Genomic DNA, 22,531 nt, shown 5'->3' with positions numbered 1-22,531 from the left:
TTAAACCACTACCATAAAGAATCTTAAGCACACTGCTGACATTTTGTTGTGCTGTAAAACACAGTCTGTTCTATGTGATGATGAAATGTTAAAGAAATCAGTGCTATACTAAAGCTAAAGAATTAATGCTGTACTTAGCATCTGAAAGATAATTACTGCATCGAACGGACTGTATCTACAGGGTTTTATATTTTTTAGCTTCCTAAACAATATTAAATTACACATTAACTTAAGGGGGGTGAACTAATGATTCCAAGCACGCTTTCCTAACTCAAAAGACAGTTTTGCTAACGTATCCTCCATCTGCAGCACTCTGGTTCCTATTTTCTCCCCAAAGTGGTCATCAACCACACCAATCTACTGGTGCCATTCCTACTGACCAATAGCAAGATGTCCTGAAAGTCACTGGGTTCATCTCAGAGTAAAGCAAAGGTCCACAGTGGACTTACACCTTAACTAATCAGCTCATGAAGGCCGTTAACAGACCACTCTCACATGACTGCATCATGGGCGGGACAGGGTGCTAGGATGTGAAGAAGGAATAAGAGTCTTGGACAATGACCAAAAACACACAAGACATACTATTTACCAAAGATGGAATCTGACAGAAGAAGATAGAGAGGAGAAAGAAAAGAACGGACACAAAATGCCCCGAAAGTGACTCCCTCAGAAAGCTGTCTTTGAGCTGGGCAACAAGAGGGCCCTCATGGTCAGGAGATGCAAAGGAAAGGAAGTTAGGCCTCAGAAGACATGAGATCAACAGAAAGAGCAACAACCCTTTGTTAAGAGTTTCCAAAAACTCAGAAAGGTACCTCCACCCCCCAAAAAGCTTGTACTATTTCACCAGGACAAATGTCACAGTGTCATGCTTCTTTCAGGAGGCCAACAGTTCTTCTTTTGATACTTAACACAGTGCTGCCTGGCACTGTCAAGAAGTCTGAACAAAGTCACATAAGTCTGCATTCTCTTTTCCTCAAAAACATCCTTAACCTCAACAGAATCACACAAAATGCCCAAAATGAAAAAGAATCCAACATATATAATCCCTTATCATCTTAGGCTGCATTTAAAAGATGCTTCTTTTTCTCCTTTAAAAGAAAATTAACTTTTTTCCTTTGGATAAGGTTGTATTATTTTAGGCATTTTAATTATTTCCTTCTTATTAAGTCAGCCTACAGGTTTGGTTCATCTTAGTGAACCACCTAAAGTTAGTCACCACTCTGCATAACTTGGAACAGATCAGTTAAATGTGGCAGTTCTCACCCTGAAATGAATGAACTCTACGCAGCAAGCCAGAGTACTGAGTCTCTAATTTGTTTTAGTGCTCAGTTTAAAACAAATAAACCAATCTCATAAAGTGGTTTACACACGCCTGCAGATGCCTCTTCTGAAGTTGCGAGCCAACAGCCTTCAACAATCTGATACCATGACTTCTCTTGGACCACTTCCCTAGCAAAAATATCCAGTGACTTTGACCATTATTACTTTGGGCAACCCAGGGCCAAAGGTCACTGTTCTCTGCCTTACCTTTCAGGTAAAGAAGTTGAAATGATGAAATCAGTTGTCTAAATACAACCAGCCATCTCTGTATAATATTGTGCATTTATAAAGCTGAACAGCCACAGTATCACCACTAAGCAACAACAGAACTTTCTCTAAGAAGCAAGGTAGGGCAGCCCAGGTGGCTCAGTGGTTTAGCACCGCCTTCGGTCCAGGGCCGTGATCCTGGTGATCCTGGAGTCCTGGGATCGAGTCCCACGTCCCACGTCGAGCTCCCTGCATGGAGCCTGCTTCTCCCTCTGCCTGTGTCTCTGCCTCTCTGTTCCCCCAATAATAAATAAAATCTTTAAAAGAAAAAAAGAAGCAAGTAGATGTGAGTTCCATCCCCATGGACTGACAAATGACCTAACTTTGAGGGGTGAACTTGCCAGCCAAAGATCAAACATCTTTACGTAAAAAAGCCAAAACTTTTTCTCAAAAATCAGAACCTCTTTCAAAAACCTAACAGATGAGTGTATGTACTGGGAGACAGGTAGGGGGATGGGAATCAATCAAGGAAGAACTAGCTAAGGAGAAGCGACACAATTTGAACTTGGATACTGGTTGTGTCCAGGCACAGGAGACCTTGGACGTTACTCCTGTCTAACTAGTCTCATCCCCTACCTTGCCTTGCTACCCCAACAAATGTTCTTTGCTGCTGCCAAAGGGGTCCAGTCATCTCAGGCTTTTTGCCTCTACACATGGGATTTCCTCTGCCTGACGCGCTCCCGCCCCCCCCCCCCATTCTTTCAGTCTCTTCCATTTGACCTTTAAACTCAGCTCAAATGACACCTTTTCCAGGATCTGACCTCCTTACTGCTCTTGGAGTACTCTGATTACCTTCCATCATTGCACCTGTCCTGGATGGGTCTGTCATCTGCCTCCTTCCCTAGACTTAAGGCCTGGGGTGGGGGGATTGAGGGCGAAAGTGATTCTTCTTCCCTGGTACCTGACATGTGCAGCAGCCACTCAGTAAATGTGAACTGAACGAATGAATGTGCCAATACTCAGGAGTAGCAGAATCCTGCTTCTGGAGTAGAGAACTTCAGACGATTCGAGCGGAAACTATTGCGCTCCCTGTTCCCGAGTCTGGCTGCTCTAGAAGAAGGCCATGAGAACGTCACCCAGGACAAAGTACTGCCACCAGAATCACAACCAATGTTAGGTTTGTGGGGTTTATATTTTCGTTTTAACTGGAAAATCTTTTGGTTCATTATACCATTTGGAGTCATTTCAGATTGTTATTCTGGGAGGCAAAGTGACAGCCACAGCTCTAGAGTATTTCCCAGGGGTCAGACGGCAGAACAGTTAAGAGCGTGAGCTCTGAAGTCTGAGTTCAAACGTGCCATGTGCCAACCGGGTAACTCTGGGTAAGCTCCCCTGTCCTACCTCCCGCCAGTGCATATAGATGAGGGTGCCTCTGGCCAGCATCCGTTCCACAGATGCCTACCGAGCACCTGCTGCCGGCCAAGCGCTGGCGGCCCCTGGTGACCTGGCCACCCGACCTGAAGCATAGGCTCATCAGGTCACCTGCTGTTATTTTGTATGTCCTTCACGGAACTTACCACAATCTGAAGTACTCTTCTTTTGCTGATTTGTCTCCCCTCCCGCCCCCACCACGAGGAGGTAAGCTCGAAGCTGGGGAGGGGAACGGGAGGGTCGCTTGTTCATTCCTTGCCTCTCTGATGCCAACCAGACACCTAGCAGACGGTGACTCAACACGTTGTAAAAGGAAAGACTAGGCAGCGCGGGTGGCTCAGTGGCTTAGCGCTGCCTTCAGACCCGGGATCGGGTCCCGCGTCGGGCTCCCCGCATGGAGCCTGCTTCTCCCTCGGCCTGTGTCTCTCATGAGTCAATAAATAAAATCTTAATTAAAAAAAAAAAAAAAAAAAAAAAAAGGAGACTGGGCAAGTCTGACGTGGTGCCCACGGCCCGTGACGCCTGTACTTCGTCGTCGGGGGAAAAAGCAGGGCAGATAAACCCCAAGAAGTGCGAAGCGGCACTTCCCAGAGGGCCCAGCTGCTGGGGGGCCGGGGAGCTCCGCGCCCTGCGGGGACCCCGCCGCCGCCCCCGCCCCCCGCGCAGACGGGGCCGTGGGCGCCGGGACGCCAGCTGCAGGCCCCGGGCCGCGTCCCACCACCTGCGCGGGGCGCTTCGTCCCCCTGCCGGTGTGTGCCCGGCGCCCGGCAGGGAGCGGCGCGTCCTGCCCTCATGGAGCTTCCCGTCCAGCCGGGAGCGCAGCACACAAGTGCGTAAAACCTCCCCCGAGGTGGCGGCGGCGCGGCGGGCGCCAAGCGGAGGTGAGGCGGGGCCGACGGCGGGTGCCCGCCGCGGGGGGCCCGGAGGCGGCGGCCCCGGGGGCGGGAGGGCGGCGCGCGCTCGGCAGGGACGGGGACCGCGCCCCGCGCCTCCGGGGCCGGGCGGCTCGGGGGGAGGCGGGCGGGCGGGGCGGGGGCCGGGGCCGCCGGGGGGGCGCGGGGCGCGGGGCGGGCGCGCCGTCGGGCGGGGCGGGGCGGGGACCGCGGGCCGGGCGGGCACTCACGTCACCACCGCGCCGCCGGTGCCTGCGAGCGCGGGCGGGGGCGCGGGGCGGCCGGGCCGGGCCCGCGGCCGAACATGGCGGGCGTCCCGCTTACCTCGGAATTTGAGCTCGTGCTGCGGCTCGAGGCTCAGGACCTGCTCCACCTTCGCCATGTTCCTCAGCGGCGGGGCAGCTCTGCCGGGGGGACCCCCTGAGAGGTCACCTGGGGCGGGAGGCGTTAATGCTGCGCCCCCTTTAAATTCGGAAAGGGGGGGGCCGGCCGGGACGCGGGCGGGGGTCGTCTGCGGGGCGCGCGCGGGGGGGGGCGGCCTACGCGGTGCAGGCGCAGGGGCGGAGGGCGAGGGCGAGGCCGCGGTGCCCGGCGAACGCACGGCACGCACGCACGCACGCAGCGACGCACGCACGCACGCACGCAGGCGGGCCGGCCGGCTGGCCCTGCGCGCGCTCGGGCGGCGGGAAGCTGCGCGCGCGGAGCCCCTCCCGGCGCTGTGCGCAGGCGCGGCGCGGGCCGCGGGGCGGGGCTACCGGGCGGCAGGGGGCGGGGCTTCGTGCAGGGCTGGAGGCGGAGCCAAGGATGCTCAGGAGTGCGGACCCGCACCGCGAAGCTGATTTATTCAGGGCCCCCGGGGGCCCGCCGCTGTGCAAAGTGCTTTAATAACAGCAAAGAGAAGAAACTTCCACCGTAGCCTTGCTTCTGTAGTGCCAGGCACTGGTGGAGACGGAATAATAAGGAAAGTCCTATATTCCTAGCATAAGCATGTTTGTAAGTGAGTGGCGTGTGCTAGGCACCGTGACCTCTGGTAAGCAATGGATGCGCAGTAAACTACCAGTTATTGCTCGCTGCTTTCATGCTGCTCCGCTGAACGCCTTCAATAACCCCACCGTGGGACGTATTGAAAGCAGCGCTCCATTACATAGCTACTCCGTGGCCAGCACGGGGCTGCAGCCTTTACTAACACCTGCAACCAACATCGACAAATCCAATGATCAGAGGAATTGACCTGGTTTCTTTTTCTTTCTTTCTTTCTTTTTTAATGATAGTCACACAGAGAGAGAGAGAGAAAGAGGCAGAGACACAAGCAGGCTCCATGCACCGGGAGCCCGACGTGGGATTCGATCCCTGGTCTCCAGGATCGCGCCCTGGGCCAAAGGCAGGCGCCAAACCGCTGCGCCACCCAGGGATCCCTTGACCTGGTTTCTACCCTCTAACTGGAACCGTTCCGCTGGAGAGCCGGCCTCTGGAAAAATAACCACACAAATAACTTATTAAAAAGCTGCTGGGAATAAACTAAAATAAACTGCTGGGAACGCAGGCAGATGTGCTTGGCCTCCAAAGTGAACACTATGTCATTATTGCCACTTAAATATTATGTCATCGTGTAATGTTTCCTACATAAAGTATGGGCTCCCAAGGAGTGCCTGGGTGGCTCGGTCTGTTAAGCATCCAGCTCTTGATTTCAGCTCAGGTCGTGATCTCAGGTCGTAATGTCAGTCAGGGTGCTGAGATCTAGCTCGGCTCAGGGGAGTCTGCTTAAGGCTCTCTCTGCCCCTCTCAATGCCCTCCCCCTCCCCTGTGCCTGCACGAGTGCTGTCTCTCTCTCTCTCTCTCTAAGTGAATAAATCTCTTAAAAAATGTATGTATTCTTGGGGATCCCTGGGTGGCTCAGCGGTTCAATGCCTGCCTTTGGCCCAGAGCGTGATTCTGGAGTCCCAGGATTCAGTACCACATCGGGCTCCCGGCATGGAGCCTGCTTCTCCCTCTGCCTATGTCTCTCTCTCTCTCTCTCTCTCTCTACATCTATCATGAATAAATAAAATCTTTAAAAAAAAAAATATATATATATGTATTCTTAATAGTCTTCTATACCTATATATAGAGAGAAAATAAACAGTGAATAATTAATGTTGGCTCTACTGTGGTGGGCATCTGGGTACTCTTTTTTTTTTTTTTTTAATCTGGGTACTCTTTATACTATTCTTCCCACTTTTGTGTATACTTGAAATTTTTTCATAGTAAAAAGTTTTTTTAAAGATAATCTTTGTCTTTTAACTAGAGCGTTTGGTCCATTTATACTTATTATATTTACTAATATGTCTGGATTTATTTCTACCATCTTCTTTTGTGCTTTCTATTTGCTATGCCTGTTTTGTTTTTTTTTTTTCTTTTCGCTCTCCTTTCTTTAGGGCTGATTTTTTTTCTCTCATTTTCTTCTCCTCTTCTTCTACACTGTCTCTGTTTTCATGATCACCCCAAAAACTATGGCATGGGTACTTATGGAAGTCCAATTTTTAAAATGTCTTTACTGTGATTCCTTAAAATACAAGGACTTTGGGACACTTGAACTCTAACCACCCATCCCCCCAAATTATATCCCTTAATTGTGGTGTGTTTCAGGTTTAATCTTTTCCTTTTCATGCCATGAGTTGTCACACCTTGTTTTATACTGTTGGTGTTAATTTAGGCTCAACCACATAGTTACCAATTTCTTTGCCCACCTTTTCTTCTTGCATCTCAGAACTTAACAACCAAGAACACGTTCCTTGTGCCTGAAGTAATTCTTTAAATTCTGTTTCATTGAGGGTTTGTCTGGCCACACTCTCAGTTTTTGCTAATCTGAAAATGACTTTATTCTACCCTTGTTCTTGAGAGATATTTGGGCTGGTTTACTATGGTGACAGGTCTCTCTACAGCCCAAAGATACTGTTCCCTGGGATTTCAGATGACAGTCTCCTCATCATCCCTTCAAAGATGATCTGTTTTTCCACCTATTCTGGGTTCTGCCGCGTTACCATAATGTGCCTGTTTTATTTATTATTTTAGCCCACTCAGGCTGCTGTAACAAAATGGCATGGACTGGATAGCTTAAATAACAACATTTCTTTCTCAACGTTCTGGAGGCCAGGAAGTCCAAGACCAAAGTGCTGGCACGCTCCACGCCTGGGGAGCCCCCCCTCCTGGTTCACAGCCTGCTATTCTCCTGTGCCCTGGGGGTTCTCCTGTGAGGGCACCAGTCCTACTCCCAGGGCTTCACCCTCCTGACAGGAGCTCCTCCCACGGGCCCACCTCCCACCACCATCCCTGGGGGATGAGCTTTCCATCCCGGACTCTGGGGCTGGAACACAAACCTTCAGCCTCTAGTCTCCAGCATGTATCCTGCTTGAATTCTCAGGGTTTTCTGAATGCGTTGTTTGGTATCTTTCATCCTTCTGGAAAATTCTCAGCATTAAACATTGTTTTGTATTGTTGTGAAGTGCACAGAACCTATAATTTGCCAGCTGACCTGTGCACAGCGTGCCATTCGGGGACGTTGAATCCATTGACACTGCGGTGAGGCCATCGCCACCATCTACCTGCAGAACTCTTCCTCTTGCAACCCTGGAACTCCACCCCCATCTGTCTCTCTTTCAGATAAATAAATCTCTCTGTCTGTGTCTCTCTCAAAAAAAAAATAAGTAAAACTTGAGACAGAGAGAGAGAGCATGTGAGAGAGAGCATGAGTGGGGGGAGGGGAGCAGAGGGAGAAGCAAGCTCTCCGCTGAGCAGGGAGCCTGACCCAAGGCTCGATCCCAGGACCCCGAGATCATGACCTGAGTTGAAGGCACATGCTTCTCTGAGCCAGCCAGGCACCTTAAATAAATAAAATCTTAAAAACAAAACAAAACAATTATAATTCCTGCTTTCCTGGCAGGACTCTGACCGACACCACCTGGTACTGAGAGTGGTCCCAGGACACAGACCCTCGAAGAAGATGTTCTGGGCCTGGTTCGGCCCCATCCTCATGCCTGGCTGCGGTGCCTGTGGGACGAGATAGCAGCAGGGCTGGGCCGGTGGGTTCATACCCGCTGGCAAGAGCCAGCACGCATCACCTCTTAACTATGTTCAGTGACATCCCGTAAGTGGCTTAAAATCAGTCCTGGTGGGAGCATTTGCACCACAGAAATCTGAAACAACAAACCAGAGTTATCTTCTTCCTCCAGAGAGCTAGTTTAGCACGTGACAAAGGTTACAAGGAGTCCACAAACAAGATGTGGTGGCATCACTACTCATTACGTCATCATCCACACTTGATTGTGACGCGGTGCTCACAGAAGAAGGGCCTTGGAGGGCTGAGTGGCTGCTACGCTTTCACGGCCATGAGGACAGGGGACCCTGGGGTGGGGTGGCTGCATCTGAGCTCACTGGAGCTGTCGCAGAAAGAAAGTGACGGGCTCTTTAAACACTAAGCTTAACTCACAGAAAACCAGGGAGATCCCTAAAATAATCCTTTATTTCTACTTCTATAGGTTTTTGACCTTGCTGAAAATCGTACCCCAAATTTAATTAGGCAGGTTGCAGAATGACAACCTAAGTGGAATTCATAGATTTGCCAAAATCTCAAGCAGTACTTTGGGATGTCTACTTTGGCTGAGAAATGACTCGAGAGCACAAGTGTACGCTGACTGGCAGCGGTGGCCAGGGACAAACTTGGTGGAGCTGGGCCTGGCGACAGGGAGGGATGTGGATAGTTCTGAGGATGGAAACATGAGAAGATTCTGGTGTCCCCTGTGAATGCCCACCCAAGCACATCTACCAAAGCAGTGACTCTCCAATAATCGAGTGCACAAGGTGACACTTTTTGTGGATGACAGTGCTGTTTTTGTTTTGTTTTGTTTTTTCCCCAGCGAGGCCATTGCTTGCTCACTGGGTTTATTTACAAAGTGGCCCTGGTGGCAGATGTGATGCTCTGGATGGGCCCAAGAACACAGACTTCCCCCGTCAAGGGGGCCTGGCCACTGCTGAGTGCCTGAGGTGACAGCAGTGGAGACCAACCCTAAAACCTCAGTATGTCACCATCCCCGCGTCGCGGTGGAGGCTAAATAAAACCAACGTTAGAAACCTGCCAATGGGACCACTAAACTATGTAAAAAAAAAAAAGAAAAAGAAAAAAGAAAAATCCTGACATAAAAAATTCATGAAACAGGTTTATCAGCAGCCTAAAGGAAAGTTAGTAACTGAGGGGGAGGTCTGGAGCAATACCCATGATGTGGAACATAAAAATCAGAGATTAGACTATGACAGAGAAGTAAAGACATATGGAGAATGATGTGTTTTCCAGGCTTCTCTTTCTCTTCGTCTCTTTACCACAGTCCGCAGTAATAAATGCGTTTTATTTGTGCGTCGCTGCATAGATATATGTATAAGTATGTTAATAAATACAACTGAAACAAAAGTTTCACGAAATAATACAATACACTCTGATATTTGCTATTTATTTTCTTTCTCAGCGCTGGTAACAACCTACTAAATTGATTTTATAAGTCACTCTTGGGAAACAACCTACAGTTTGAATAACACTGGTTGAATAAACTACTCGTCAGCCTTCCAGAAGAGAAGAGTGAGAGAATAGGGCCGAGGCAATATTTAAAAGAGACGTTGTAAGAAAAAATATAAATAAATAAATAAATAAATAAATAAATAAATAAATAAATAAATAAGACGTTGTGGCGAGTGCTGCAATATGGATGGGCCTGGAGGACGTGATGCTCGGTGAACTACACCAGCCACGAGAGGACAAATGCGGAGGATTCCACTTCCATGAGGTTTCCGGAGTCACCAAATTCACAAAGACAAAGGGAGTACTCAGGAGCAGGGGGGCGTGGGAAGGTGGACTGGGGAGCTGCTGTGACTGCAGGTGGAGTGCCAGGGTTGCGAGTTCTGCAGGTGGATGGTGGCGATGGCCTCACCGCAGTGTCAATGGGTTCAACGTCCCCGAATGGCACGCTGCGCACAGGTCAGCTGGCAAATTATAGGTTCTGTGCACTTCACAACAATACAAAACAATGTTTAATGCTGAGAATTTTCCAGAAGGATGAAAGATACCAAACAACGCATTCAGAAAACCCTGAGAATTCAAGCAGGATACATGCTGGAGACTAGAGGCTGAAGGTTTGTGTTCCAGCCCCAGAGTCCGGGGTGGAAAGCTCATCCCCCAGGGATGGTGGTGGGAGGTGGGCCCGTGGGAGGAGGTCCTGTCAGGAGAGTGAAGCCCTGGGAGTAGGACTGGTGCCCTTGCAGGAGAACCCCCAGGGCACAGGAGAATAGCAGGCTGTGAACCAGGAGGGGGTGCTCCCCAGGCGTGGAGCGTGCCAGCACTGTGGTCTTGGCCGAGGGCAGGTGGACAGAGGGACAGTGCTGAGGCCTCAGGCCCCAGAAGCTCGGAGGTGGGCCTTCGTGGGAGGGAGTGTGGACAGGCCAGGGCTAGGGGCCTCTGAGAAGACCCAACATATCAACTCCTGGGATTGGGGCATAAAAGCCAAGGACTAGCGGAACTACGGTGCCAGGTGAGGGGTCGGTGCTTAGGTGACACTGGCAGGAACACAAGGCCAACAGTTTGTCGGTCTTCCTGGGAGTCCCCCCACGTGCCCATCCTGTAGTGATGCGCGTAACCTTGGCTACAGAGGACCTCACCGTCTAGTGAGGAGAGTTGGGGGGAAAAAACACCACACCAGAATAATGCCAATCCGCCATAAATACTAAAAAACAGGAGAAGAAAGTTAGGAAGAGACAGTGAACTTTATACTCTGGGGCCTGGGAGGAAAATGTAAATGCTCAGAGAGTATATAGAGAATTGTCTTGGCAAAACAGTAAGAAAAATCTTACCAGACCTGGGCGGGGAGCGGGGGAAAGGAAAGGAAGGTTCCCCTAGTGGAGGAGTAGCACATGCAAGGGCCCTGGGGTGCACAGCCTGCCGGGGCCTACCTGGGGAAAGGCAAGGAGTAGTGACGGTTCCGCAGGTGTATCCACATGTAGCTCCTGCTCCCTGTCAAGCTATTAGCGTAAGTATTCGTCTCCTATGGGGCTAAAACCAATTACCCCCAGATTGTGGCTTTAAACAAATTTATTCTTACAGTTCGGGACGTCAGAGGTCTGAGATTGGGCCTGAAGAGGATGACAGTCCACGTGTGCTCCATCTGGAGGCTCCTTGCCTTCCAGCTTCTGGACACACAAGCCACAGTCCATGACTTGAGGCCTCCCTTCATCTTGAAAGCAGCAGGGCAGGGCCCCCAGTCTTCTCTCGCGCTCTTCTACTTTCTTTGCACTGAGCAGGTCCCCGTGCGCCCGACAGCACGCTGAGCGCTTCGCGTATGTGAACTCACTCAACCCAGGGCCGAGGTTATGGATGAGGAGACCCAAGGGCCAGGGGAGGCGGGAGCTCCTGGTATCCTGGAGAGTCTAGATTTTATCCATGGACGTCCTTGCCTAGCCCACTGTTTTTATACAGAGGAGTAACTGACCTATTTTTTTTTATTGTATTTAAAAGTTGTTTCTTTTTTTGTTTTTATTCTTTAAATTTTCATTTTTAAAAAATGTTTTAATGAACTTTTTTTTTTTTGGCAATAATTTCAGCTTCAGGAAGTCGCAGTGGGCATATGGAGAGTTCTGGGTGCTCCTCAGCCAGTATTCCCAGTGTTATCATTTTATTTTATTTTTATTTTAATTAATTAATTTATTTATTTATTTTCCGGCGTTATCATTTTAACATCACTTTACACAATGGTGGTGGCAACACGATTTTGGCCGCAGCATTGTTAGCAACTAAACTCCAGACTATTTGGGGATGTCAGCAGCTTTTCTTCCCTCCCCACCCCACCCCCAGGATCCCACACTGCATTCAGCAAGTGTATTTTCACAGAGATCCTGCCGACGCCTGGAGGGTGGCCTGGGACAAAGCTGCGCACGCAGCCACCGTTGACCAAAGAGCGCCAAGCGTCTCACATGTTCTCACCCCGAAATCATAACGTCCTTTTCTCTGGTTTGCAGATGAGGACGCCAAGGCAGGGAGGCTTAGAGCCTTAGCCAGGAGCAGCGAGAGGCTGGAGAAGAGGACTCAGACGAAGGGGAGCAGCCGGGCCGGTGGGAGGCACACTTCTCAGATCCAGGGGCTCTGCTGCGGAGTGGGGTCGAGCCCAGGAGTCCCCAGTGGTTGTGCCACAGGCCCTTTGCACTCGCTGCCCTCTCCTGCAGTGGACGTCCGTGGCAGCGTCTCCGTTGTCACCGTCATTGCACGTTTATGCCTGCCGCGTGTTGGGCATCTTGACACCCGACCTCCAGCGCTGGAGGGGGGGTTGCGGGGTGCAGAGCCCAGACCTCGGAAGAGGAAGCAGTGAAGGAATGAATGGCTGAATGAATGGCTGGCCGCCGGGGGTCACCGGGCGCTGACGCGGGGAGAGGAGGTCACAGTGGGCAGGGCCCAACCTGCAGACAGTGGGGGGGGGGGTGCACAGTCTGCAGACAGTCGGTGGGGGGGGGGCACAGTCCTGGGGCCTTGACCCCTGCCCGGGCGTCTGACACTTGGGAGCAGCTGCCTGCGCGGCTGAGCGTCTCCGAGAACGAGGCGGGTGACGGGGTGACGGGTTTGGAGGCGGAGGGTGACCGTTGCTTTCACCCCCCCCCCAAGCCCGAACTCCCTTCGCTCCTGACTGGGAGCAACGGGGGGTGGGTTCTTGGACACCCCCCCCCTCCGTCTCTCCGTGCCTGGCACGTAAAAGGTGCTCAATAAATGTTTGATGAATGAACGAAATAATGTAATTAAGAATTTGAGGAGGGTGGGGGGAGAGTCTTTTCAATCCTTAGGATTGTCCCCAAGCACCCAGAAGGCCACATTTGCATACAAATAATTGATATTCTAATTACAAATCATTTGTATTGATTTATTAACCAGATCCCCAAAGGATCTCTAGAAGATAATTAGATTCCAGACTCCTTAGGGGTGAGGAAGGCATATTTACCTCATTGTTCCCCCAGGGCAGCGTGAGGCAGCAGAGCTGCGGGATCAATGTTTGATGAGGCGGGGAGGGAGCCTGGTCTTATTGTGGGGAGGGCTTGCGGGGTCCCCGCAGATTATTTCCAGGGTGTTGGGGGCTGGGGGAGCAGGCAGGGCCTCCAGCTGTGTGTGTGTGTGTGTGTGTGTGTGTGTGTAAAATCTGCCCAGCTCTCTTCTTCCCCAGGCCTGGTGGCTCACCTGGGCCTCAGGCCGAGGGGCCGGCCGCGGGGGTGGGGGGCGGGATGCCTCCTGCTCTGTCCACAGACTGGGAGGCCTGGGGGTGACACTTCCCCGCGGCCGCCTCTCCACGCCACCCCAGTGACAACAGCACCGAAAAAAGTCTGGAGACCCAGGTATGGCCCTGAGCTGTCTCCATCTGCCTCCATGCAAGAGGCCAGGCGACCCTACAGAGCTTGGCTGTTTCCTCCCAATAAGAACAGCGCCGGCCCTGGGCCCACGCCAAGCCCCCGCTCCCGTCCCCCCACCTGCTGTCCCCCCCCCCCCGGGCCCCCGGGCCCCCAAGACAGGAACCGGAGGCAGCCTGGCGCAGCGTTACACAACCAGGGATCCCCTGAACACATTACCCCCCCGCCCCCAGCACAGAGGGGGAGCTGAGCAGGTCAGGGGCTGGGGGCTGAGCTCCAGAGGAAGGGGGGATGCAGGGAGGGAGAGAAGGGGAGACAGAGGGAGGGAGGGAAGGAGGTGAGAGGGAAAAGGGGGCAGGGATGGGGAGAGGTGGAAAGAAGAATGGAGGGGGAGAGGGATGGAGAAAGAGGGATGGAGAGAGGGGTGGGGGAGGGATGGGTAGGGAGGGGGGGAGAGGGAGAGAGAAGGATGGAGGGGGAGGGAGGGAGGAGGGGTGGAGAGAGATGGGGTGGGGGAGGGACGGGGAGGGAGGGAGAGGGGTGTGAGGGTGGCCCCCCTGGTTCCATATTCCTGGGCTGCCCTCCCAGGGCCCCTCGTGGCCGTGGCCACTGCATTTCCACCTGGAGGGAAGCTACCCCAGGCGCCGAGCGCGCAGGGCCCGGTAGCCTTGTCTGCGGCCTGCCCAGCCCGGGGCCCTGCTGGCCCGAAGCGCGACCTTGGGCTTGGCCGCTCCCAGGGGGCTGGCACCTCCTCCAGCCAAAGCCCCCAGGGACGCACCTGCCCCTGAAGGAGGGGCGCGGGAGGCGGCCTTGGACCTGGGGGAAGGGCCGGGCCGGGGTGGGTTAGGGAAGCCCCGTGATGGGACGGGTGATGGGACGGTGCCCGGCCCGCAGACTGAGCCAGCCTGCAGCTCGCTGGCCAGGCCACAGCCACGCCGACGCCCCGATGAGCCGGGCCAGGGGATGCTGGGCCAACCGACGGCGTTGGGACAACGTTCTTGCTTCTGTTTGGGCTCAGAACCGTCACGGAAGGCTCTTGTTTCTGCTCTTGACCCACGGTGGGCACGGGGGGCCTCGTGTGATGTTCTGGGGGGCTGTGTGCAGCGGGAGGGACAGCACCAAGCCTGGCTGTGGGTGCCAGGGGCTGCTTTCTCCTCCCGGCCATCTGTCTGTCCCCCCTGGGAAGGTGGGGAGTGAGGACGGTTTCCACCTCCGAGGTTTGGGGGGGATTCGGGGAACGAGTACGAGTGAGGTTCTCAGTGCCATGTGGCTGGCACATGGTCAACCCTCTAAAGTCCAAGCTATGAACATGGGGTGCATTTCGAAGAGCTCCCCAGGTCTCCCGGGTGACATCTGGGGGCCTGTGGGGCGTGTGAGCTTGGAAGGGTGACGCTTCCCAGGACTGAGGACACCGCAGGGCAGGTTCCCACGTCTCTTGGTACTTTGGGAGGAAATGAGCTCATCGCATGTGAAAAGCCCTCTCACCCCTGCACACATCCAGGAAACAAGGCGTCCCTAACCAGCTCTTGGGGTCCCCTGCTGGCTCGGTTGGCGGAGCAGGAGCCTCGATTTCAGGGCTTTTTGAGTTTCAGCAGCATTTGGGTGTGGAGATTCTTTAAAATAAAAACGCCCCGAATCTGGTTCTCCAACATTGATTTTTTAAAAATATTTTATTTGTTTGACAGAGAGAGTGAGCACAAGCAGGGCGAGCAGGAGAGAATCAGGCTCCCCGCTGAGCAGGACTCTGGGACCCTGGGACCACGACCTCAGCTGAGCAGGACCCTGGGACCCTGGGACCACGACCTCAGCCCAAGGCAGACGCCCAACCGACTGAGCCCCCCGGCGCCCCATTCCTCATGGATTTGTGACTCTGTGAAGCTCTGCCCTCTCCTCTCCCCCAATCTTTAAACGTCACTAAATAAAAGTAAGTGATTCTTAACTTCAGCGATTAGAAAAGGGACCACGTAGTAAAGACCTTCTGTTCTGTCCCCCCTACGGGCAAGGTGTCACTCAAGGACCCTCTCAGCAGATGAATTCCGCACTGGGGTCGTCCTGTATTTGTGCTGTGACAATGTGCGTGGTGCGGGATGAGAGTCCTGCTTTTTCCTTTATTTATTCCTCCGGGCCGAGAGGTGGGGCTTTCCAGCAGCCAGAGTTATAACACTTAATCTGGATGATAAACGATGCTGGGTCGGCCTCCGAAAGCGGGTCCCCGGGAGGGGTGGAGGTGACCAGTGTCGTGGTGCCCACGGCACTTTACAGAGGCGATGCCGGGCCGCTTTGGCTGCCGGGTCCCTTCCCGCTTCCCCTGTGCTGGCGGCTCCCAGCCTCCGATTCCTCTTGCTCGGGCCCCTCCGATCTGTGCTGCTCCCCTGCAGCTGGTGCCACAAGCGATCTTTTGTCTTTTTCCCATTTTACTTTGCAATCGAAGTCACTCGTATTTTCTTCAGTTTGTGTTTGTGTGTGCTGTGTGGGTGTATTTTTTTAAACTACCGCGTTGTGAAAAGTAAAGACAAATTTTTATGTTTTAGGCTGTTTAGAGAAACAATAAAGAAGTCTCTAATGGATTCACGGAGGGAGAAAGCAGGCACTGAAGGTGCGCGGTTTGGTAAGAGACAGTTGGGTGCTAGGGCTGGTAATGACATTTCTATTATTGGTGCGATTAATATTGGATTATGCGGCTTGACTGTTTGCCATCAATTAGCTATTCATAGTCACCCCATGAAGACGCATCGTTATCATTTCGCAAATAAAATCACTCTCGGACTCACAGAGGAGGCAGCCAAAGCTTGCACGGTGCCTGAGTCAGCAAAATACTAAGCGTCTTCTGGCTGGCCTTGGAGCCCTCTTTGAAACACGAGCCCTGAGTCATTCATTTCAGAGCCTATTTTCTAAGTAAATGCAATTTTATTCTATTTCTTGAAATGCTCTCATCAAGATTTCTGGATCATGTAAATCTGCACATCATTTTAATCTAGCTCATGCGGAAGAGCCTTTCCAGGCTGGTGAAATTCTTTTGTTCAAGGTGGCTGTGGGTTTTTTTTGGGGGAGGGGGCCAGAGGGGGTAATCTGATATACTCAATGATCATCTCCTTATATGGACTCTAAGAAGCTTCAAAACTTTAGCACCCACAAGGTTGTTAACAGGCCATTTATTAAAACTGCCGCTTGGCCACCCATGTTCCCATCTCTTATGACATTCAGAAGATTTGTTTTGGGAGAGGTAATTTAAGAACAGATCAGAAAACCCACAGGAATCCTACTTCTTTAACATGTGGCTATCACGTTGGAAATAGCAGATAACAGAAATAAATTCAAGCAAAGCATACTAGGTGGGATATTTTCTGATGAGGAGGCCCAGACAGTTAATAACTGACCGAATCAGACTGCAGATCTGAATCTGTTGATAAAAAAAACCCCCGTGTGGCTGCTGTAGTATCTGCTTCAACAATGACGGGTTCTCATTTATATGCAAAGACACTCGACCCCATCGCTGGAGCCACCAATTGCAATGCGAACGTTGATGATAGTATACCCCTGGCGTGGCTCCTGTGCCCCAAGACTGTCCATTAACCTCCCATTTACATTCAGTCCTACAATTTTCTTCTTAAAATTGCCCTGTCTCTAATGGAATGGAGACATAATAGCCTCATTGTGTTTTCCATATATTTTATTCTAACAAAGGCCCGAAGGTAACATCCTACACTGGGTACTGATGAAGAGAATTCTGGTCCTCTTGTCCTGCTTCCCATCCCTTGAACAGAGGTGTCTGTGTATGTCAACTTTAAAAAGACAATCTCTGCAGGCTTATATTGTTTTTCCCGGAAGACACTGAAAGGATGTGCTGAAGATAAAAAAAATTGAAGTGACCAGAGTTCGGGTTAAAATCATAATTAACCAAGTGATTCATCCTGAGGTGTTAGCTGTCAAATCTTTTTTCTTTCCTCTCTCTTGTAAGCTCCAGCGGTGGTCCCTTGGAGAGGGTATAAAGGGAAGTGATCATTTGATTCTCCTGGGGGGTAAATTCTAGAAGGCTCAGATGCCTGGCTTCCTATTTTTCAGTAGAGAATCATGTTTGTGGCTAGTAACAATGTAAGTCAAACAACTAAAAATATTAAAAGGCTTTGCATTTTATTTTGTAATTTACCATCTTAAAGGCAATCTGGTTCTTAACTTTTAATGGAAAAAAAAAAGGTCTGCAGTAAACATTAAGGTTGCTTAGAAACCTGGGTCCATAATTTGGTTCTCAAAAGCTCTGAGGCAGGCAGCCAGTTGCTTGTGGAAAAATATAGCAAATTTGTTTTGTGTATGCATTTAAAACACCCCTGTTTGTTTCGGGTGTGTGCTAATTTGTTTCTTCCTTTTTGGCATGGAGTCATTCTCTTTTTCTTGGCATCTATAAATGAGACTGGCTTCCCCAACAGTACTATTTTGACAGGCTATAGACTAATATTCTTCTTCTTAACATATATTTATTTATATCCTCTCTTTCTAAGAGGATTTAGGGCAGCTTGGAAAGATTTACATTAAATATCAAAATTAAAAAATGTGTAGTTCTACACACTTGCTCCAAGTGTGGCTATAAGCTTTCTACTGACCACATTAAGTGTGTTCTTTTGTAGTTCTTATTTAAATTCAAGATTAACAGAGTGTAATATTCGTTTCAGGTACATGATGCGGTGATTCGGCCCTTGAACACATCACCCAGTGCTCATCACGACAGGTGCCCTCCTTTATCTCCATCACCTCTTCTCCCAGCCCCCACCCACCTCCCCTCTAGTGACCAGCAGTGTGTCCTCTGTTGTTAAGAGTCTGTTCCTTGATTTTCCTATTTCTTTTTATCCCCTTTGCTCATTTGTTTTGTTTCTTAAATTCCACATAGGAGGGAGACCATATGGTAGGTTTTTCTCTGACTTATTTCACTTAGCATGATACTCTCTGGCTCCATCTGTGTCATTGCAAATGGCAAGATTTCATTCTTTTTTTATGGCTGAATAATATTCCATTGTGAATATAGACCACATCTTCCGTATCTATTCATCAATTGTTGGACACTTGGGCTGTTTCCATAATTTGGCTATTATGGATAATTCTGGGATAAATATTGGGGTACATGTATCTCTTCGAATTAGTACTTTTGTATTTTGGGTAAATACTGACAGGTGCAATTCCTGGATCGCAGGATAGTTCTACTTTTAACTTTTTGAGGAACCTCTGTACTGTGTTCCAGAGTGGCTGTACCAGTTTGCATTCCCATTAACAGTGCAGGAGGGTTCAAAGGGAAGGGGTTTCTTTTTTTAAAGATTTATTTCTTTATTTATTAGAGACAGAGAGAGAGAGAGAGAGAGGCAGAGACACAAGTAGAGGGAGAAGCAGGCTCCATGCACGGAGCCCGACGTGGGACTCGATCCCGGGTCTCCAGGATCATGCCCTGGGCTGAAGGTGGCACAAAACCGCTAAACCACTGGGGCTGCCTGGAAGGGGTTTCTTAAAAAGGAAAAATAAGGCGAATGTCACTTCAATTTATCTAATTCAGCCAGTCTCCATTAAGGATTTGAGATGGGATTAGGGAGCAGGAATTTCTGAATTTTTATTTTTAAATTTTGTTGTCATGGTTTATTAAATAAGCTCTCCACCCAACGTGAATTGGGCTTAAATTCACGACCCCGAAATTAAGAGCCACAAGCTCTATCAACTGTGCCAGCCAGGTGCCCGTTTGTTTGTTTTTTAAAGATTTCATTTATTTATTTATTCATGAGAGACACAGAGACAGAGAGAGAGGCAGAGACACAGGCAGAGGGAGAAGTAGGCATCCTGCGGGGAGCCCGATGTGGGACTCGATCCTGGGACCCCCGGGATTACGCCCTGAGCTGAAGGCAGATACTCAACCACTGAGCCACCCAGGTGTCTAGCCCTTGTTTGTTTTTAATAAGAAAAAAATGCACACATACACACAGTAAAAAAAAAAATGTAAAAAGTATGCAAGTATATATAAAACACAAAGTGATTTTAAATAAAGAACAAAAGGTGGCATTTGTCATCCAAGCCTCTCTCCTCAGAGATAATGACTGCAACAGCTTGGAGCACATATTTCCAAATTTTAAAAGCATGCACATATTGTAAAGGTATGTGCGCTGCGTAAGCTGTTTTATATAAACAGAGTCAGATTCCGCATACATACTCATGTTATTGTTTTTCACTCAGCTATATATTAGGCAACTCTCCACTAATTTGTATGTGACAGTTTGTTTCTTTTATGTTCTTTCTCCAGAAGTTATAAACAAGGCTGCGGTGCTATGGTGCTATTCTTGTTGACTTAGGAATTCTTGTACAGAACCTGTGTGTGTGTGTGGGGTGAGGTCTTTAAATGTGGATCATTTCCTTTTTGGAGGGTTGTTCTTTTTGCTTTTTAGACACTGTTAGCAAACTAAAGATAGTAATCCATTCTTTTATATACCTAGCAAACGTTTTCTCCGGTTTCTGGTTCACCTTTCACCTTCGGGTACAGCCTTTCCTGCTCTATCTCATCACGGAGCCAGATGGAGGACCTGAGAGTTGACCCTGGGCCTGTGGCTCTCCACACCCAGGATCCTGATCCTCCTCCTCCTTTTCCCAACTCCCCCGCATGCAGCTCCCGCTGTGGGCGGACTTGTTGTCTGTAATACTGGAGGGTATGTACTAAGAAATACACTCCCTGTCAGTAACAATTAAAAAGCCCTACACAACTTATACAGAAGAGGGAAACGTAACTACTCACCTGCCAGAAGGCGACCATGGAGACTGTATCAAGTGTCGTCGTAAGGATGCTGGGCAAAGGCAATTCTCACATACTGCAGGGGGGAGGCCTACGGATGGGCTACTTCAGAAAACTGTGTCTGCTAAAGGAAAAATAAACAGAACTACAAATACATGGATCTCCCGTGCCCCAGTAATTCCACCCCCAGGTGTGTGTCCAACAGAAACCTGCATAGGGCACCAAAGCCGTGTGTAAGAATGTTTGTGGTGGTACCTTCGTAACCGCAAACATCTGGAGACAACTCAGTGCCCGTGGTCGCAGATCGGATAGATACACAGTCGTTTGTTCACACAGGGAGAGCGGATGCGAACACCGCACACCACGCTGAATGCAAGAAGCCAGATTTGAACCACAGGGCGTGTATGGGAAGTTCAAAACCAGGCAAAACTGACCTGTGATGTTAGAAAACAGGATGGCGACCAGAAGGAGGTGCCAGGTGGGCCTTCTGGGTGGTGAAGGATGTCTTTTTGTGATGTGAGGAGTGGTTACAAAGGTCTGCCTCCTTTTTAAAAATTTAACAAGGTGTACACTATATTTATGGCATTTTCTATGTGTGTTATTACTTCAGAAAAAAAATCAAAAGGTAACAAACTAATGACAAGTAGTTTTTAAAACTGAATCAGATAAAGATTACCAGGGAGATGGCTTTTAAGAGCAAATTATACAGGAAAGGTGCCTGGGGGGCTCAGCTGGTGAAATATCTGACTCTTGATTTTGACTCAGGCCATGATCTCAGGGTTGTGAGATCCAGCCCCGCCCAGCATGGAGCCTGCCTGGGATACTCTCTCTCCCCCACTGCCCCATCACTCTCTTTCTCGGACTTAAATAAATAAATAAATAAATAAATAAATAAATAAATAAGTAAATAAAAAATAAAATTAGCCATGAGTTCTTCCTCTCTTTGAATGCTGTGCTGAATGCCAGGTGTATAAGTGTCTTCCCCAAGTATCACTTTCTCGTTTTGCAGATGAAGGGAATAGAACTCAGAAAGGTTAAGAACTTTCTCCAGGGCCACACGGCCTAGAAAGGGGTTAGCTGGTACTCCAACCCAGGTCTGTCCTTCTCTGGTGCCCTTATTTGAACATGTCATCTCTCTCGAAGCAATCACAGCATATAGACAAAGGTGCTTCTATGTTAGAGGGATATGGAAGAGAAAAAAGGTGTGGGAGCTGTGGTGTGGTAGGTGACCAGTGGCCCTGGGGGATTCCAGGGTTCCCGTGGATACTGGAATGCAAATGGAGCACCTTGGAGGAGAACCCAAAGATAATGGGAGATAGTGGGATGTGCTTCCTCACTTAGATGCTCACTGCAGGCCTCACAGGCCTGCTTCCAGCCCCGTTCCCCACCTTAACTAAGGAAGGACCGGAGGGGAGGGAGACACACGAAGCTGCGAGGCCAGAGCAGTGACACCTCGCTGCTCACCAGGCACGACGGCTGCCAACGTTTGGGCATTTCAGCGTTCAAAAATAGTTTTAAAGTTACTCCAGAATATTTGGCTAAGAGAAGAGTGTGATGAACCCTACCACCAAGAGAAACCAAACCATTTGAAAGGCAAATACATGTATTTGTAAACATAGCATTTTATTAACAAAATGTTTACACCCTTCTTACAATACAACAAATTTTGTAGTGATTTTGCATGTTATACTCTATAAAAGTTCATCATCGAATATCCGAGCTAAAACGATATAGTTTTAAAAGTATGCCAAATCTACCACTGTCTGCAAACTACCTACTACCAGCAATAAGTACAAAAAGAAAAGTCTTATTAACAAAAATCAAAAGATCTAGTTTTCGTTTGTCAGCATCTACAAACAATACAGACATCATATGGTTTACATGTAGACTTAGGTCCAGCCCAAGGTAAAGACTGCAAAAATAAAGTCTTTGACATCCACACGAGCTTGGCCATCCCCATTACAATATTCCATCACAGGTGATTAAGCGATGCGTCATGCAGTGAAGCCACGGCTATAAATTTGGGCTGTTTATAGTGCTACAAAGCGGCCTAAACTGTAAGCAACTTAATGGTATTTTTTTTTTTTTTCCAGAATAGATGCTATCATAAAAAGGCACAAATATCTTACTCCTTGCATCGGGTCTTGTTAAAAGGCATGACATTCTTAGGAGAAATAAGGATTGCTGGTACGACAGCTTAGCTTTTATTTATTTATTTGTAAATGTCTAGGCTCATCTCCACAGCTGCTTCTCTTCCAAGACTTTAAACTTGTGTTTTTTACATACTTCAACAGGTGCTCTGTTGCACATCGAGCAACGTCTTGACGCTTAAACTATCTCATCACCGACTCTGAAACCCCTTCTGTCAGTCATGTTGCCACCGACAGCCAGGGCTGCCTGTTTCCTCGCTGGGAAGAGGGGAGCTCCTCACCTAAAATTAGCTTTTGCATCTCCCGACAGCGCTCACGCTCACGGGTGGTGACTCCACCGCTGCCGCCTTGGAAGGCGGGGTGGAAAGGGACGTCAC

General features: G+C 49.7%; 1 protein-coding gene and 2 long non-coding RNA genes across 11 annotated transcripts in view; 2 read left to right on the top strand and 1 right to left on the bottom strand.

The window, feature by feature from the left end:
• The window catches only part of VAPB (VAMP associated protein B and C), a 50,641-nt gene extending 46,214 nt beyond the window's left edge, over nucleotides 1-4,427 (bottom strand). The window contains exon 1 of one of the 4 annotated variants that reach the window (XM_072801568.1): nucleotides 4,176-4,427. In XM_072801568.1, the coding sequence (XP_072657669.1) occupies nucleotides 4,176-4,233 (58 nt within the window). In that variant the 5' untranslated portion in view covers nucleotides 4,234-4,427. Of the gene's footprint in view, nucleotides 1-1,527; nucleotides 1,619-3,104; nucleotides 3,429-4,175 lie in introns of those variants that run through there. The other 3 variants (XM_072801569.1, XM_072801566.1, XM_072801567.1) reach the window with 3 other exon arrangements.
• On the top strand, nucleotides 3,484-20,907 carry LOC140618706 (uncharacterized). 6 transcript variants are annotated; one of them, XR_012018778.1, is made up of 5 exons: nucleotides 3,484-3,839; nucleotides 14,936-15,174; nucleotides 15,782-15,846; nucleotides 17,918-17,973; nucleotides 19,522-20,907. It is a non-coding gene; the product is annotated as an uncharacterized lncRNA (long non-coding RNA). The 6 variants fall into 6 exon arrangements; XR_012018779.1 differs by lacking the exon at nucleotides 3,484-3,839 and adding an exon at nucleotides 12,386-13,238; XR_012018777.1 differs by lacking the exon at nucleotides 3,484-3,839 and adding an exon at nucleotides 14,121-14,308.
• Nucleotides 4,632-9,050, top strand: LOC140618707 (uncharacterized). Its single transcript, XR_012018782.1, has 2 exons — nucleotides 4,632-4,881; nucleotides 5,123-9,050. It is a non-coding gene; the product is annotated as an uncharacterized lncRNA (long non-coding RNA).
• Nucleotides 20,908-22,531: the final 1,624 nt, after the last annotated feature.

This window comes from Canis lupus, chromosome 26, assembly GCF_048164855.1.
Source record: "Canis lupus baileyi chromosome 26, mCanLup2.hap1, whole genome shotgun sequence".
NCBI lineage: Eukaryota > Metazoa > Chordata > Mammalia > Carnivora > Canidae > Canis > Canis lupus.
Note: the sequence above shows the minus strand (reverse complement) of the source record. Positions and strands in the feature narration are given on the sequence as shown.